The 17106-nt window shown below is 45.7% G+C and overlaps 1 protein-coding gene across 5 annotated transcripts in view; it reads left to right on the forward strand.

The window, feature by feature from the left end:
• The first annotated feature begins 234 nt into the window (after positions 1-234).
• Positions 235-17106, forward strand: part of LOC105466688 (microfibril associated protein 3 like) — a 47062-nt gene continuing 30190 nt past the window's right edge. The window contains exons 1-2 of one of the 5 annotated variants that reach the window (XM_011715769.3): positions 235-366; positions 884-1072. Coding sequence is in view for 2 of the 5 variants with exons in the window: in XM_024788145.2 (XP_024643913.1) it covers positions 6456-6502 (47 nt within the window). In the remaining 3 variants the exon portion in view is untranslated. Of the gene's footprint in view, positions 367-883; positions 1073-6332; positions 6503-7012; positions 7188-7473; positions 7589-17106 lie in introns of those variants that run through there. The other 4 variants (XM_024788145.2, XM_071092825.1, XM_011715768.2 and 1 more) reach the window with 4 other exon arrangements.

The following is a 17106-nucleotide window of genomic DNA, read 5'->3' on the forward strand; positions in this document are numbered from 1 at the left end:
GAAAAAAAGGTTCAATTTGTTAGGAAACTTCATTTCTGGGGTTGGATCAAGTCAAAATTGTGACATCATCTAAAGTAGACTTTAGTGTCAACACACTTTCCCATTGTGACAATCCACTTGCACATGGCCTGGGTCTTTGGGCTCCCCACTGTGGAGCCTCTCACAGCGGACCCAGGCTTTGGATAGCTGGCTCCATGCTCTAGCAAAGCCTCACTTCGCAGTGGGGAGGTCCCAAGAAGAGAAACCAGATACCCATATAAAGCTAGCCTGCTTAGCCTTCCAGGGTCCTTCAGCTCTTACCAAATGAAAGCCGGCTTGCTCCACCTACTGCCAAGCCAGCATCTTATTCTCCCCATTCTTGTCTCTGTAAGTCCCCCAGACACCACTACAAAGGCCTTTGTACACCTCTACCATCCACCTCAGCCTCATCCCTCCTGGCCTTGGCCATACCTTGGGGCTTCTCCTAAGCCTCTGCCTTCAAAAGAGCCACTGTGCCCACACCAGGACTTTTGGCGACACGACTATCCAAAAGATAAAAGACAAGGCTGGGTGTAGTAGCCCATGCCTGTAATCCCAGCAGTACTTTGGGAAGCCAAGGTGGGAGGATCACTTGAGGCAGGAGTTGGAGACCAGACTGGGGAACTTAGCAAGACACCCATCTCTACAAAAAATTGAAAAATTAGCCGGGCATGACAGTGTGCACCTATAGTTCCAGCTACTTAGGTGGCCCAGGTGGGAGGATTGCCTGAGTCCAGAAGTTGGAGGCTGCAGTGAGCCATGATTGCACCACTGTACTCCAGCATGGGCAACAGAGCAAGACCCTGTCTCAAAATAAATAAATAAATAAACAAACAGAATTCTGTTTCTTCTCTCTTAATTCTAGTAAACAACTACTCAAAAAAGAGAGCCATGAAAGTTACCAGCCTAGAAAATTACAATCAACTTCATGAGCTTCATTTGGATTTCTCATCATGCAATAGCAAAGTCACAGTTATTCCTACTAAGATCACAATGGCGCTGTCAGAGCCTCCCCTGAGCTTGAGAGCCCCCCTCTTCTAAGCAGCATTTGGAGGTGAGTGGCACAGCCTCCCTGTCAAGTCTGGGGATGAAGGATTCACCTGGTGGGCCGCACTCCTGGAGAATATGTTGGCATCTTTGTATGTTTCTTTTCCCATATGTTGACTGCTGATGTTTGTTTCCTTGCTTATTTGTTTACTTGGGTCACCCAACTCCAACATCCTCCATTGTATAGTGGGAAAGTGGATGTCTGGCTTTCCTTCCTTCCTGAGGAAATTATGAACTAGAAGAACAAACTCCAAGCTAAATACAAGTCATGACTTTTCCAGGATCCAAAAGCAAAGTAACTGTGAAGTCAGATTCTTTACAAAGGGGTCCCCTCTAGAGCTCAGCCATCCCCCTACTCGGAGCCTCCAGGGCTCTGTTTCATACTTCCCTCACCAAGACATTCCTTTGCTAACCTTCCTCTGCAAATATCCACCCACCTTTCAAGAAATGCCACCCCTACACACAGGAGGCAAAGTTCCAGATGCATCCTTTCTCCTGCCAATAATCCATGGCCCCACATCTGAGTTACGGACTAAAGTGAAACCCTGATGGGGTGGGAGGCTCAGCTGTGATGGTCATTAGTGTCCCAAGCTGGCAAACTGTTCAGGAGGCGAGGGCTTTGGTGTGGTCTCAGAGTGAGGTCCAGGAAGGATGTGAGCCCTCACACTGGATCTTCTGCCCGCTGTGAGTTGCAAGCATGCAATTTGATCCCCTGATCCTTCCAGCTGGATAACCACTTAACCCACACACATGCACACCCCTCCAAGAGACCAACGTCAATGCTGAGTCCAAACCCAGAATGAGGAAGGGGAACATCTTCCTAATACAGTATTGACTCAGCCTTTTCAAGAGGCCTTGCTCTCCTTAACCAGCAAATCACAAGACTAGAGAGAAGTACTGGCTTTCTTTCATTCTTCCCCTAACCCTCCTTCTAATTGTGCTGTTTCAAACTCCCAGGACTAAGGGAAAGCCCAATGTAGGTGGGATCATCCACCTTTTATTGTCCTCTTCCAGGAAGACTGTGAGGTCAAAACTTGTAATGCTCCACTCACTCTCTGTTGGAGGGGTTAGAATTTAGGAGAAACTGGAGAGTACAACTGGGCCTTGCATCAATTACCAAGTAAAATCTCTCTGTGGTTCAACAAGTGGAAACACAAGCAACTACTTTACCAGCTTACTCTTCTATGTTCACCAGACCCTCTAATACAAGCCAAAGCTATGTAATAAGCACAGAAATAAATAACGCTTTTATTAATGGGCAGATACCTCTCCCACCCACATAGATCTCTCTGCCAAAGAAAACCCAATACAGGGGCTACTTGAAGTTTTTGACCAAGAGTTATTATTCTTCCTTTTATCCATATGACTTGGAACTGTTTCTCACAAAGAGTGTGTAGAGTCACCAGGAGGACTTGTTAAAAATCACTGCCTCCTGGACTACTCTATCCAGAGGTCTGGAATGGGAACTTCATCCCCCAGGTGATCCTGAAGCTGGTGATCAGTTCGCCCACCCATAGTGAGTACCAGGTGCCCCCAGCAGACACTATGAGCTGATAGAACTGTAAAAATTATGCTCATTCCCAAAAGGCTAGTCTGCCCTCCTGGGGTGCCATGCTTTCAACAGAAAAAAATAAACTAAATCTGTTCTAAGGAGTAACCACATAATTAGAAGGTTATTACTACATTGTGGAAAGAAATAAATACCGTGATAAAGAACAATGGAATTTGCGGGTTAATTAGTACTACAGTGCCGAGCTTCATGCAGTTACAGACCAATAAAACAAGGACATCAGACTGGCTCACAAAATACTTCCTCATTTCTGAAGCTGAAGAAAATTCATTGGGCTTAAGGAGGTCAAATATGACAGCGCATTTTTCTTAGTCTCCTAACTTAGGGTTAGGAGCATAACCATTCAGCAAATATGATGTGACTTCATTCTGGCATTTTTGCTTTGCAATCTGTTTATAATTCTCAGCAACAATTTTTTTAAATTAATACACTTTAAACATTGTATCAGTCCATATGTTTAATATTCATTTATTAAGTAAAATTCTATTGAAGACTAAGAACGAAGATACAAAGATTGCTGAGACACAGCCCTTGCAATCAGGTTGCCTACAGTGTAGCGGAGGAGATGAAAGAAAATCAATCAAGGTTAGGTGTCAAATGAAAACAGGTGAAATACTCAAGAGGAGTTCACCTTGGGAAGATCAGAGGACACCCTGCCTGAACTGGATCTCCAAGGCTTAACAGCTTGTCAGGTGAACAAAGCGGAAAGAGAGACAAAAGATCTAACAGGCATATGGAGGCGTGAATTCATATGGCAGGTAATTTGGACTGGTGAGGATACGGGATATTAGGAGACACAGGCTGGAGACTAATCTGGAAAGGAAGGCAGCAGCCAGTTCATGCTTCAAGTTTGGACCTTATCCTGAAGGCATTATGAATTCACTTCAGGATCTTTAGCAGACATATTGTAATATAATTTGCTTAAAAAAAAGTCTGAGGAGCTATGGAGGATGGACTGGAGGAGACAGAGAGAGGATCCATCTAGGAGTCTGTTGGTCTGTGGTTGATCAGGAAGATGATAGGGACTGAAGTGAGCAAGACAGGCGATGAGGCAAGGAAGGGAGGTGTTCAGAGATTAATAAGGACAGGATAGATAATGCCAGGCGACCAGCTGGATGATGGGGGAAAGGCAGATGGATGAATCGAGGGTAACGCCAAGATTCGTAATGTAAGTGACTGAGAAGAAAGGGGGACCTGCTAACCAAGCTAGGAAATACAAGCAGAAGAGTAATTGCAGGTCATGAGTTCTGTTTGGGTCATACTGCGTTCAGTTTCCTGAGGATCATACCAGTTAAGATATTTGGTAGATCACATATGAAAATCTGAACTCGGGGAGATGTGGAGAGGAAGATGTGATTTAGGATAAAGATGACATCCAAAATATTAACAAACAGGCCTGTCATCCCAGCACTTTGGGAGGCTGAAATGTGCAGATCATTTGAGGTCAGGAGTTCTAGACCAGCCTGGCCAACATGGTGAAACCCTGTCTCTACTAAAAATACAAAACAATTAGCCAGGCATGGTGGTGGGCGCCTGTAGTCCCAGCTACTTGGGAGGCTGAGGCAGGAGAAGTGCTTGAACGAACCTGGGAGGTGGAGGTTTCAGTGAGTCAAGATCGTGTCACTGCACTCCAGCCTGAGCAACAGAGTCAGACTCCATCTCACAAATAATAATTATATATATATATACACACACACACACACACACACACAAACAATATGGATAAAGGGAAGATGCTGACCAATCTGAACACCTACCTGATCAACCAGAAAGGATTCCAGAAACGAACACCTAGCATGGCCATGTGAGAACATACCAGCTAACACCCCTTTGACAGCGGCAATCATCAGAGAGGATGACAGCCCTCAGGGAGAAGAGACCACAGAACACCTACAATGTGGTGGTGCAAAGGATGAAAACCTGGAGGAGGAGGATGAGAAGAAACAGTCAGAGAGAGAGGTAGGAGAACCAAGAAAGATTAATGTCATGACAGACTCAGCAACAGAAAGCTTCAGATGGATAGAAGTGGCAGTAAAGACTGTTGAAAAGACGTCTTGTCCATCTTTGTAAGGCTAGGCTATTCGTGGTGTGAATGTCAAGGGGCACCTGGGCAAGTTCAAGGGCAGTGCTCAGGGCATACCAGCAACAACGGATTCTCAAAGCACAGGAGGAGGACGAAGGGGACACTCCAGCACAAGCTAGGCTTCCATGGTGGAAGCAGCTAAGTAAATGTGTTCTTCCAGTGACCTTCCATAGAGATAGTGTCTCTGACCACGCTGAAGCTCAACTGGAGCTGGGCAAGGCAGAGAGGTTCAAATGAAGGGTGACTCCCACTATCATACCAAGCCTCACTGGGCAGCTGTCCTGCTCATCCTCTCCCTCCTTAAGACAGAAGGTGAATTCCATTCGCCTTCCTGCTCTCAATGAAAAGCTCTCTTTGGGTTCTTTACTAATCTCGAAACTGTAAAAGTATTTTCCCTGTGACTTTTCTCCATTTCAGTGCTGTCTTCTCTAAATGAGAATTAAAAGCAAGTTCCCCACACCGACCTCAAGTGGTTTCTAAGATAGCAAGAGTGCATTTTGCAGGTTCTGAGAATTTAAAAGAGACGGGGGAGGGGAGGAAATAGAGTGAATGCAGAAATGCTGGAGAAGAAAACGTGACATAATACTGCGGAATATTTTCATAGTGGGGACACAAATGTAACAATCAATAAAGCAGGTGGAAAGTTTGTGCTCTGGTGCAATTGTAAAGAATGTTTATTAAATACTTAAAAACAAAGAAGATTTACGTTTCTCGAAAGAACAGCTGAAAAATCCCTTGAGCTAAAATGTGTTGCTATTCGAGATGCCATAAAACTGTTTAAATATGATATCTCATTTCAATCTTTTTGGGGGAAAAAAATCAGGCTTTGACTCACTCGTAAGACAGATCCCACGCACCCACCCACCAACATGGCCCTTGGCTGGGCGACCTGCCCACGTGTCGATGCAATCGTGCCTCTCTAGAGCCCTGCTTCCATCCGTTTCCCGAGCTTCAATGTCGTGACGAGAGACCGCGGCTACATCAACCTTGGGCAACCAGATGCAGCCGCGTGCGGCAGCCTGGCACTGCCCGGAGCATGCTCAGTCGGGTCCTGACCCACTTCTGCAGGTCCGACCTGGGGGCGTGGGGTCAGAGGCATTACTTTGTCAGTTTGCCAGGAACAGAGAGGAGCAGAGAGACTGAGAGTTGCTAAAGCTCCTCTCTTGGCACAGCAATCCCTGACCCGGCGGCGGAACATGCCCAGTCTGGCTGCCGGAGTCGCCAGGAGCATCAATGTGCAAAGTCCACCTTTCCGGGTCTTCGCAGCAACCCACCGGGAAGAAGGCGGAACGGGAGTAAAAGGACCGGAGTGGGGCGTGGCCAAGGGGGCGGGCACTAAAATGCCTGGGGGAGGAGCCTGGTCCCGCCCCAGAAATTGAGTCTCTTTTTAAAATTAAAAAAAAAAAAAAAAAAAAAAAAAAGACGGGAGGTAAAGAGGGGAGGAAGCCACTTACATTGCAGGATCGTGCAGCAAAACTTCTGTAGGTACTTAATAATTTTAGAGTACTCTACTTTTTAATTAAAAAATCAACTTATGGTTCATCAGAAAAAACGTCGAAATTACAAATAATATTTTTAAAGAAAATGAAAAAAAAATTCCTGGAACCCCACCACTCATAAGTCACCAGGGAACGTCCCGTTGGGTTTTCTTCCAGACTCTTTCATCTGTGGACTTTGCTTTAAGAGACGTTTAAGGCTGACAACGCAGTCGCCCGGGAAGGCCTGAGAAGCTTTTGGATGCAAGGTGGTTTGCTCGTGATCGCATTTGATTGCAAGAAGACAGGGTAGGCTTGGGGGTGGATTGATTGGTTCCCATTTAGTGCCCCAGGATGGGACCTTAAGAAGCCTTTTCCTGGGTGTCCTTGAACACGAGTGCGATAAGACGCCCACAAAAGTTGCGGTGGAAACCCCGGGAGCGCCCCGCCCCACGACGAGGGTCAGTCGCGTCGCCCCGGCGGGAGAGAGAGCGGAGTGAGAGTTCCGCGCTGCCGCGGAGGCCCTGGGCTTGCGGGTGCCGGGCTGAGGGGGCCGCCGAGGCCTGGCCCAGAGGCTGAGCGGACTGAGCGCTGGGCTCCCCGGTAACGACAGCCTACGCTGGCTCCTCCACTGGGCCGGTCCGCTGTTCCGACTGGCTGGCCCTGCACCGCCTGCACCGCCCGCACCGCCCGCCCCGCTGCCCCCGCCCGCGGCTGTCGCGAAAACCCGGAGGCTACACCCGCGCCTCCGCGCCGCCCGGAGAGCCGCACTGGGCATGCTCGGCCCCGGCTGGCCCAGGCTCCTGTAGGTGGGAAGCTCCGCGCTCCCTGCAGCCGGCGGCGCAGCCCGCAACGCTGTGAGGCGCCGGCGGAGGCGGCTCGACCGCAGTAGGCGCTACCGGGCGTCCGGCGCAGAGTGCGGCGCAGCGGCCGCTGTCGGGCTGGCCATGGCGAGGGGTGCACGGCGGCCACCTGAGTGGCGCGGCGGTGTCAGGTTAGCTGGGGGCACCCGGAGGGATGGGGCGGAGGGGCACAGGTGGGGGCCAGCCCCGCACCGGGTCGGCGCCGGGGCCGCGGAACTTTCGGGTGTTTGGGCTGACTGAGACTGCGGCGGAGGCTGCGCTGCGAGGCGCCGCATGGTCCCGGCAGCGGGCTCCAGGGGGTCGCAGGATGCTTCGAGATCCGTGCGGGGCGGGGGTTGGCCGTTTGGGGACCGCCGCATCCCGGGTTCGAACCGTAATCTTCCGAGGGCGAGGAGCGCGGAATCCACTGCCAGCTGCCGGCGAGCCTCCTGGATGTCCTGGGGGAAGGGGACGTCGAGCAGCTGTGGGGGCTTTCGCTGGGCTCCGGATCCCTCGCGTCACTGTGCCTCAGTTTCCCCGGACAGGGAGGAGGGTAAGCTGGCCAGGGCTCCGGAGAACGTGAATGCGGGTTCCGCGTCGGGAGGGCGCCGTGTCCTGATGCCGCAGGAGTGCGGGCGGCTGTGGGTGCTGTGAGCCGCCGCCTCGCGACTGAAGCTCTCGGAGTTTGTCGCATTTGACTCCATAACAAGTTGACATCGAATGGCTTCATGGCGTGGAATGGGGAAACGTGCTTCATCGGATTAAAATACAGAGTGATTGCAGAACCGATTTATTTTAAGCTTGATCATTAATCTGTCTTCTCCATCCCTGAAAAAAAAAAAAAAACAAACTTACCTTGCAAGATTTATAAAGCAAGCTAGCAAAAAAAGGTTTGTAGGTGTATTATCTGCTCACGTTGTAGAAGACAGTTAAGATACGATCGAACTGTCATTATTTTTAAGGATACTTAGCAGAAAAGTTTGGTTACTGTGGCAATCTTTATTTTGCGTTATCTTCGATTTAATGTTAAAATCTTGGAAACCGAGCATTGCAGAAGCTCAGTGTTTTTTGTAGTTTTCTCACTTTTGTTTCTAGATGAAACACATTTTTTTTCAGTTGCTACTATGCTGAACATAGTAAAATCCTTCAGGATGAAATACAAGACGGAAAAAAATGTCTTTTCATGAGACCATAAGTTATAAGAGTGTAGTTCTTCTGACATTTTACTTACACAGAAAGTGCAATTTGCAGGTCCCACTGTGGTTTCTACAGTTGTTTCTTCCTGAAGCATTTAGTACCATTACCACTAGGATTATTGTATCTAATAGGGGCAAGATGAACAATCCTGTTCTAGCGGGAACGAGTTCTGCTAACTAAAGCTAAATTCTCAAGCCTCTTTCTATAAGTAGCACTTAGTGGGTTCAGTTATTTTATTCATTAAGCTTATTACAAAACTTCTAGTTTACAATCTTAATAGACCTTAATAGACTTTAGAAATGCATTGACTTTTCATTGAGTTGTGGGTAGGCTTTAAGGTTGGTGCTTGCTTGCAAGCCTGAGATGACTCCAGCTCTAATTCTGGATACTCTCTGGGGTGATTTCCCCCAGTATAGAGTTCGCTCTGTCCTGTGATGCTACATAACCAAGGTTTAATAATAGGAAAGGCTTGAAACGTCCAGACAACAACAGCAGTAGCAACAACATGATTACCATTTTTATGAATTAGAACCTGCAGTCCCCCATTTTAGCCAAATAGTCTGGTTGGTGATGTTCACTGCTCCTAAATTTATTTCTAAATACATTTATAGAAAAAGAAGTTTGAAAACCCCAACACAAATACTGAATAACTGTGCTTCTCTTTTCTATAAAAATGCATCAAGTTTAAAATCTTTCATGAAGTACTGCCTGGATGTACACCTTATCCTGTACAGTAGGTCTCGTATCCTCAGGTAACATTCCCCTGTAGAAGTAGCTGGAGTCTCTCCTTAGCCTTGGGTTCTTCCTGACCTGGAGGAAGCAGCAAGTCCTCAGTTTACTTTTTGTGAATGTGAGGTTTAATACAGATCAATAGGCCCCCTTCTCGATCCAGAAATCCTAAGTACAAATCCTAAGTATTTTCTCAGTGTTAAGAGACACGATGAAATTTAATCAAAGGCTTATTTACATACTGCCCTTGGCTTCAAAAAGTCCACATTTCCCTAACCTAAAACTCAAACAACAACCGGAGTTAGGTTGAAAAGGGGTTTTATTACCGCTCCTGAAGAAAAAAATAGACTTTGTAGGCATGTTACCAAAAAAAGGTGATCATTTCTTCTCTTTTGTAGTTAACTGTTGGGTTCTTGCAGCTCCCTTGCTAGGCACATGATTTTTAGGTTTATTTCCATGTGTTTAGATTTCTCTACTGTATGATGATGTTGGTGATGTTAGACATTTACAGCAAATTACTCCCTTTAAAAATAGATCTACCCCCAATCCCTGTGACCTTAATTTATCCAGCTCCTATTTGGCCTGCAATTTGAATACTCAAGGCATTTTAAATTGTGCTTAATTTGGACTTTTTATTCTACTTTTTAATGCAAGAACTTTTAGATACTGGAATACAAATAAATATTGTAGCCAAGTTGCTTTTAATCTCAACCCAGCCTAGTCAGATTTGTTAAAGAAGTGTTGATTTCGTTTTTGGAATTTAGAATTGCTGATACTATCACTCCCCTGAGTTGGCATCTAACCCAGCACTTGGGGTGTGACTTGTCTTTTCTAGCCGAGGCCAGGAAGACACTTAAAACTTTGACAATGTTTTCAATCTATGGCATATCACATTATGGTTAGGAATGGCCTGAAAATGCCAGTGGTTAATTTTAAGTTTGGCAGAATACCTCCCTGGCATGGTTACAAGATGGTTACAAAGGGTTTGCTTCATTGGGTCTTGGTGTAACCACTTAAGAGCTATCAGAAGTAGTTTATAAGTTATGCTCCAAACAGAAATCCTGTGAATTTATTGGTCTTGCCTCTGCTTCCACCTGAGGTTTTTACTCATTAAAATATCACGTTATTTTTTTTTCCACAGACTTTTATAGTTAGGCTCCTAAGGCCACAAAAATGAGTAAGAGTAACTCACAGTCGAGTCAGAGAGAGATGCTTGAGGACAAATAAAACACAGTATAGGATGAGTGCTCCAGAGAGGTACGCACATGGGACTGAGGAGGCGGGGGAATGAACCCCATAGATTGGAGGAGGAGAGGACCTCATGCTTGGAGTGACATTTCCATGGGAAATGATATTTCGTTAAGGAATGCCCGAAGAGTTAGAAGTCTTCTAAGCAGAGAAGTAGACACTCCAGGAAGAAGGAACACCACTGGGATAGGCAGAATAATGCCCCCTACCAAAGGTGTCCACTTTGGAATCAGTTAATGGTCTTGCCATGGGGAGGTTATTCAGGATTATATAGCTGGGCCCAATGCACTTCTGTGGTGTGGGAGTTCAACATGGGTCTTAGTGGGCAAAAGTCAGGGACTCTGCAGGGCCTTGTTCCTTCTAGAGGCCCTAAGGGAGAATCTGTTTCTTTGCCTTTGCCACCTTCTAGAGGCCACCCACATTCCTTGTTTTGTAGCCCCATCCATCTTCAAAGCTCGGAATGGCCAGTCCAGTCTCTCTTGTGGGGGCATCACTCTGATGCTGACTTCTGCTTCCCTCTTTCACATGAAAGAACCTTTGTGATTACATTGGGCCCACCTGAATGATGGCTCTTCAAGACGTGTTGGAACTTCCATTCCCCAGAACTGCAAGATAAATTTGTGTTAAATCCCTCAGTCTGTGGAAATCTGTTACAGGAGCCATGGAAAGCAAATACAGCTATATCCACCGAAAGGTTTGGTATGATGGACTAATAGGCAAGGGCAGGAGGAGGGGAACGAAGTGGTCCTTTTACTGTGATGAGCTCAGTGTCACGTGAAGGAGTTTGGATTCTGTCCTATCATAGATAAAATATGGGAAACCGGAACATGAAATCAACAGACTGATGCCAAATTTACTTCCTAAAAACACAGTGAATAACTAAACCCCAGGTTTCACAGGGCAGCTTGATAAAGGAAGTCCAGCCAGAGGTGGTCAGTGGCCAGTAGAGGTCTGGAACCAGCATGCTGTAATTCAGGTCTCTGAATTCATCTGAAATGGCAGCACTTGTATGCATGTATGAAATTCATAGCTTAAAACTTTGATTCACAATAAGAAGGACATCATAAAGCAGCAGAGGCAGGTCATGTTTCACTTTGTTTCTGCTCATTGTCCTCTAACAGTAGTCAGCTGTTCTGCTGTCTGTGTACCATGCACATGTGAGCAAGGGGCTGTGAAAGCTAAAATTCAACATAATTAACTTGAGAATGATGAGATTTCACATGGGCCAACTCTGACCAGTTGGTAATAGCTGCTTGCAATGTCAAGGGCTTGTATTGGTTCAGCTGGGAAATTGCCACAATCAATCACCAATGTTGGGATGGGCTCCATATTTGACATTGGCGTTGGGGGATGTGGGAGTTGACAGCTATAATACTAGATGAACTAACTTCTGGGTTTGAATATTAGAAATGTAGTAATTATTTTCAAACATATTCATTTAGTCTCTTTTATGTACAAGGCCTCAATATCTACCTTGCAAAAAATGTGTTATCTCCTGGTTAAATTGACATCTTTGTGTCCGGAAAACCTAAACTGAAGGATTCGTCTACCTTAGTGTTATATGAGTGGCTTTGAATTGAAACTGAACTCTATGTAAGAAAAACAGATTTTTCAGACAATGTGGTAAAAGAAGCCCTGGGTTAGCAGTATCTGATACTGGAAACAACAGTATGACTTGACTAAAATTTATCCTAATTAAAAACAAAACTTTATATTGTATAGCTAGCATCCATTTGTATAACTTCATAAGACTTTTACCCAAATGTTCTCGTAGAATGTTGCAGAAATAATTGTTTTCTATTGTAAAGTACTAGGTCAGTGTAAACCATTCCCTCTCTCTTAAATTTTAATAGGGAAAAACCAGGATGTGGTAGCCGGATATTTAGGAGTGAGAACCACCAGTTCTCACCAGAACCACCAGTGGTAGAATTGTACTCTATCTGTGAGCAGGGAAGGAAAGGAGGCATTTTAAACAACTCCCATGTAGTTAATTGGGTTATCTGTGTCAGGCTCTGCAGAAGTGCAGAGGGCCCACCTGCTGTGGCCTTTGGAATACTGTACCCTTAACTATTCCCAAGTGTTGTTTTTTATTGCTCTTTCTCTGAGGGCTTGTCCTCTGCTTTCCCTGGGTTTTAACCTGGGTCCTCTTGTCTTGCTTGTGGCCCTCTGTGTTCTTTCTGGCTGACTTATTTTTCCTCATGACTGCATCAGTCACCCATGCACCAGTGTCCAGCCTTTCTCAAGTCCATATTCCATCCATTCATTGATTCATTCAACAAGTAGTGACAGGTTGAGATTTTAGTCTAATGAAGGGTCAAATGTGCAAAAAGACAATTATAGCGAAAATAGGAAGTTATGAGTAAAAGGTGGTGAGAAAAGGAGTGTCAGGGGCTACCTGGGGAGTCCTGGAGGGCTATTGAACCAAGACCTCAAAGCTAGGGGTTTGCCAGATATGCAAGGTAAGGAAGGGAACTTGGCTGGAGGTGGAGCTGTGGGGAACTACTGGGAATTCAGGAAAGAGAACTTGCTGGGGTTGGGGGGATGGGAGGAGGGAGAGTCGGAAAGGGAGGCTCCAGAGATGCAGTCAGGGAGGTGGATGGGAGTCAAAATGTGAAGAATCACCTAGGTCCTTCATAGGACTTGAGTTTCACACTGTTTACACAACGAAGACATGGAATATGCTTTAGATCTTTCAGGATCAGCTGACTTTAGTAATGACATGGTACGTGGATTGGAGGCAGGTCAGCAAGGAAGGAGTCCAGTAGAGATGATGAGCACATAACCCAGGGGAAGCCCAGGATGTGGCAGCCCGATATTGAGGAGTGAGAATCATTAGAACTCAGTGATTGATTTGTTTCTCAGGGCAGGGAAGGAAAGGGGACATTTTAAACAATGCCTTTGTAGTGAATTGGATTGTGTCTCAGGTACAGCAGAAATATGGAAGGCCCACCTGTCTCAAGGGATAGTGGGGTCACAGCGTCTCTCAGGGGTTTTCCTACCAAAGGCAAGACTTTGCAGCACCAGAGAGACTAACTTCCACCGCCTGTACTTAAACCAGAAGACTTCAGGCAGGGGAGGAGCTGCAAAGCCCACCACACAGCACCCTGTGTGAGGGAAGAAGTCAGAACCTTATCACAGGGCACAGACTTTGTAAGAGAGACATAAAAGAAAAAAGAAATTAATTCCCTGATGGTCCCTTTTGGACTGAAGCACTGGGGACTTGCTAATGAGACTGAAAGAAAATTGTTGTGGGTTGGGCTTCCCTAATTCTGGATTGAGAGGGTGACTTACTTAGAGGCTGTGCCGAAATTGACTCTGGAGTCAACAGGAAAGAGGAAAGCTTGCTGAGCAGATACTGAATATAATCCCAACCCCTTCCTTCCACTGAGGATTTGAGTTTGCTGAAGGTGTGAGGAAGAGCATAAGGGAAGGGTTTGCTCCTTGAGGAAATACATGGGTTAGAATAAAGTGCTCCAGAATTGTCCACTTCTGGGACCCACTCAGTTCAGGTGCAGGCTGAGACGAATTCAAATCATTCTCATCGGTTTATGAAAGCAGTACGTCTCTTTAACAAGATAGAATGCATCTGTTCTCAAGTCTTTACCTTTCATATGTATGTGTATGTAGATGAGGTCTTGCTCTGTTGCCCAGGCTGGAGTACAGTGGCATGATCATGGCTCACCGTAGCCTCAAACTCCTGGGCTCAAGTGATCCTCTTAACTCAATCTCCAGAGTAGCTGGGATTACAGGCGCATGCCACCATGCCCAGCTAATTAATTTTTTTGTAGAAATGAAGTCTTGCTATGTTGCCCAAGCTGGTCTCAAACTCCTGGCCTCAAGCTGTCTCCAGACTCAGCCTCCCACAGTGCTGGGATTACAGACATGAGCCATTGCACCAGGCTGCATCTGTATCTCTCTGTTCCTTCTTGAAATTAGCAAGGGCTCTATATTTGTGGCAGTAATGACCACCCTGAGGAGATCAGCCAACATCTTTCTTCTCCAAAGGCCAGACTCCCCTGCAAGGAAGTAGGTAGATATATAGCGACTGTGCTTAAAGATTCAAAACCCATTTTCTCTGGTCGTAGGCAGGGAACGGTATTTGAGTGAAGACTAAGTTAGTGTTTGACTCCCAGCACTTCCTGTTAGGTCTTTACTGCCCAGGATGGCTGTGGGTAGCATCAACTCTTTAGTAACCAGTGAGCGTTCTTGCTTCTCAGCTGCTGTTATTAAGTTCATCTTGAAAATTGCTCCTTACCTGCTAAAGCTAGGTGCTGGGCTTCACTGCCCCACCCCCGGCCAGGCCTGCGCTTCTGTCTGCCGACTCCCTGCCATTTCTGCTGGCAGCCCTACGTTGGTGGGAAGGTGGTTTTTTGTTGTTGTTGTTGTTGTTGTTTTGTTTTTCTTCAAGGTTTGGACAATCCTAGATTACTTGGTCTTTGAGTCCTGCTCTGGTTAGAACTTCTCAAAGGTAACCTGTTTTTCTCCATTTCAAAACACTTTTGCGGAACTTGAAATTCATTTCCAGAAAACATCTGAATATTACCGATCCTTTGCCTTAATGGGGGCTGATCATTTCTCCCTGTGCCTCTGTACCCAGGACCTGCAGTGGACTTTTGATTTCTTCTTGCCTTTGTAAGGCATCTCAATCTCTACCTCCAAGTTATGGCCGCCTCTCCTCCTTTCACTGGGGTGTTAGTTCTTGTGCCTAAGTAGTGGATCAAATGTCCCAAAGTCCTCTTTATCGTTTCTCCTAAGACGCCCCAGAGGCCTTCTTCTGGAATAGAATTTCTGAAGGAGTTCCCTGCTGTCCCAGAGCTCTCCAGACAGCCTTCCACAGCAGATCCACTGCATGATGCTTGCAAAAACCAGTGCCACCTAGGTTTTTATTACTGGCATGCTGTGTTTCTTTCTACCCTTATTTGTCTAGACTAAACCATTACTCTTGCTAGGAGAACTGTCTGGTCTCCTTTTATACATTCTGTTATCTTCCCAGCTTGGCCTCCTCTGAATTTCTATGGCATTTACCTAGTTTAGCGCATGATTGCATATTGCTTTATATGCAGGTGTCACCAAGATTCTAAGCACCTTTGGGGTAAAGGCCTGGTCTTAAACTGTTTTTAATCCCCATAGTAATTGGTACTAAATGGATAATAGTGGCCTCATAAGTACTTTGAGTTCATTTAATTGATATGACTTGCTCCTAATTGTGTTTATCACTTAGATAAAGTTGACTGCCCAGTGGAGAGATCGTTGAGATCACCTGGAAAGTGCTCAGCCTAACAGGGCCTCTTTCCATCCAAGCTGAGTGAAAAGCAAAGTGGAAACCACTAAAGCCCTATTTTCAACTTTCTTCTGGTGGTTTTGTTTAATTGCAACAATTTGCCATGTTGTCACACTGAAAAACACTTAGGTGGAAGACTGACCTTAACCACTAAAGTCAGGAAGAAGATTTTTAAGATGGAATCAAATTCTGAAAAAGATTGCTTTTATGAACAAAGTTGTAAAATAATTAGTTACACTGTTATGAGGGTTGCCGAGGCTTTGGCATGCACTCAGTGACCACCATGTGCAGGTAACAGGAGCCCTGGACTGAGAGAAGATGTGGGCTCTGCAAGGGGCTTTTTCTGTAGCGTTGGTGGCTTGGCCCTGGATTCTTACACTGTTGTGTGAGCAGAATCACAGGCCTGACCCGACCTTAGAGTGGTGCTGAGGCTCCGATGAGATATCATCCGTCGGGGTGTTTTGTAAGCCATAAATGCTAAGTGAATTGTAAGGGAAGTTATCATAGCACTCTTAGTAAGAATTAAATCCAGTAGGGCTTGAATTACAGGATCTCTTCTGTTTTTCACCGAGATCCAGTTCTTAGTGAAAGAGCCTATAATGACACTTTTCATGGGAGATTCAGGGAAGTGTTCACGATGCAATTCCACTTTGTGATAATGGGCTGGTAAAGAGGAAGGAGGAAATGCTATTTAACTACCCTCTCCAGTTATTGAGTGCATCTTTTCAAATAGATGAAATTTTATCCTGATGAAAGAGGAAACCCTAGGTGATCCAGTTCCTATGCTGTGAATTTGAATGGTCTTAATCAAACAACTGCAGACACAGGAGTGAGGGACAGTTCGACATTTGGAAATATAAATTAAGTAGGCAATTGCTTTTCCCTTCAACAATAACAAGAGCATACATTTCCGGCATCTCCGCCTCCTCTTCTGTGTTACCCTGAGCCTCTGTTCTCAGGCCTGTCTTTATCACCAGCCTCTCAAATTCCACTGTAAGCAAATGATGCATTTCTGAGGACTCACTTAAAGAAATCTTGGTTTATACTTAGTTCTGTGGTTAAAGAATAGACATTTTCTAAAACTGTCTAAGAAATGAATAGAATTTCTACCAAAAGCAAGCAGTAAGTTAGTAATAGGTCTAACTTAAAGGGCATATAAGTAGAATAAATTCACTCAGCAGATATTCAAGTGTTTGTTTTGAACAAAGTGTGTTTCTCAACAGTGGGGATACATCAGTAAACAGCAGCAATGATAGGAGCACAGCCCTCTGGGAGCTCTCATCCTAATGGGGGCACAGTATGTAAATACGTAGTAGTTAATGCTCTAAAGACAAAGGCCAGGGTCAAGGCAGATAGAGCATGATGGGGTGAGCATTGTTTCATATAGGTGACCAGGAAGGGCCTCGCTGATTAAAGGGTTCCAAAGGAAATGTTCCAGGTATCCCAGAACTCATTTCAGATGGTGGAAATAGTAAGTTCAAGGATTCCAGGGTTTACCCATTCCAGGATTAGCAGAGCCCAGGGAGACTGGTGGGGAGTGAGCGAGTGTAGAGAGGTTGGATATGGAGGCTGTGAGTCTGCCAGAGGCCTACTGTCAGGCCATAGCAAGGCTGCCT

The sequence above is a fragment of the Macaca nemestrina genome, chromosome 3 (genome assembly GCF_043159975.1).
Source record: "Macaca nemestrina isolate mMacNem1 chromosome 3, mMacNem.hap1, whole genome shotgun sequence".
NCBI lineage: Eukaryota > Metazoa > Chordata > Mammalia > Primates > Cercopithecidae > Macaca > Macaca nemestrina.